The sequence below is a fragment of the Anneissia japonica genome, unplaced genomic scaffold (assembly GCF_011630105.1).
Source record: "Anneissia japonica isolate Jap-2015-1 unplaced genomic scaffold, ASM1163010v1 scaffold85248_len883_cov288, whole genome shotgun sequence".
NCBI classification, from domain to species: Eukaryota; Metazoa; Echinodermata; class Crinoidea; order Comatulida; family Comatulidae; genus Anneissia; species Anneissia japonica.
In genome coordinates, this window is record NW_022694981.1 from 1 (window position 1) to 863 (window position 863).

General features: G+C 35.7%; 1 protein-coding gene across 1 annotated transcript; it reads left to right on the top strand.

The window, feature by feature from the left end:
• The first annotated feature begins 6 nt into the window (after positions 1-6).
• Positions 7-857, top strand: LOC117101365. The gene has a single exon (XM_033241338.1). It carries the CDS (start codon positions 25-27, stop codon positions 418-420), a length of 396 nt encoding a protein of 131 aa, XP_033097229.1. The 5' UTR covers positions 7-24; the 3' UTR covers positions 421-857.
• The last annotated feature ends 6 nt before the right edge of the window (positions 858-863 follow it).

Below are 863 nucleotides of genomic sequence, written 5' to 3' on the forward strand. Positions count from 1 at the left end.
GACTACGATGATGTGTACAAGGTAATGTCGTCGAATAGCGGAAAGAAGTTCCGTGAAAGTGACCTAGTTGATGAGGTAACATTCATGTTAGCTCATATTGACAAACGGAAGGGGTTTCTGTCATTCATGAAATGTAAGGATGACCAATGCACTCATTGTACAGCACATCCTGTGATCGCTAAGGAAACGCTTAATATATTACGTTTAAAGGGGGGATTTCCATCACCAATGACGGATGAAAGTGGGGAACACTTCTACACGTTGCACGATGTCTTAAAATTTGAATTATGGGACGTAAATGACACAGCATTACAGCCAACATTAGGAAGGTGCCTTATCTGCCCAGCATACACATTTTGTAGCAAAGCAGAGATTGTTTCTCATCGTAGGAAATATCATCGTGGAAAGAAAGTGTTGTAATTTTAAGGAAATTTAACAATTGATTGTGTGCTGGAATAACATTAGTTAAAAGCTAAGCAGATCGTTAAATGTACATACAATTGCTAGATTTGTGGGTTTATTTTCTATTTAGGGCTTTCTAATTTCAGCAAGTAACTTAATTTTATATGTCCCCTTGTTGGTATCTCTCATAAACTAAATACAATAGGCCCGAGTTTCAAATATCTCTGAATGTATACGGTACATTTTAGTCATTTCACATTAAAGTTGTTGTATTTTAAAACTTGTGATGCAGCTTAAATAAATATTCATGCGAGTTTCTGAATTGAGCAATGTCTAATTGTAATACTGTAATTGAATTTCAATCACCGGTATGAATTCATTTCTATCATGCATAGTATGCAGGAAAATGCACCTCTCATATTCAAACAACCATACCATTACATAACATGAATGAACCAGCC

Excerpts from the sequence above, each read along its gene's own strand:
- LOC117101365 (XM_033241338.1), top strand. The coding sequence starts at position 25 with ATGTCGTCGAATAGCGGAAAGAAGTTCCGTGAAAGTGACCTAGTTGAT.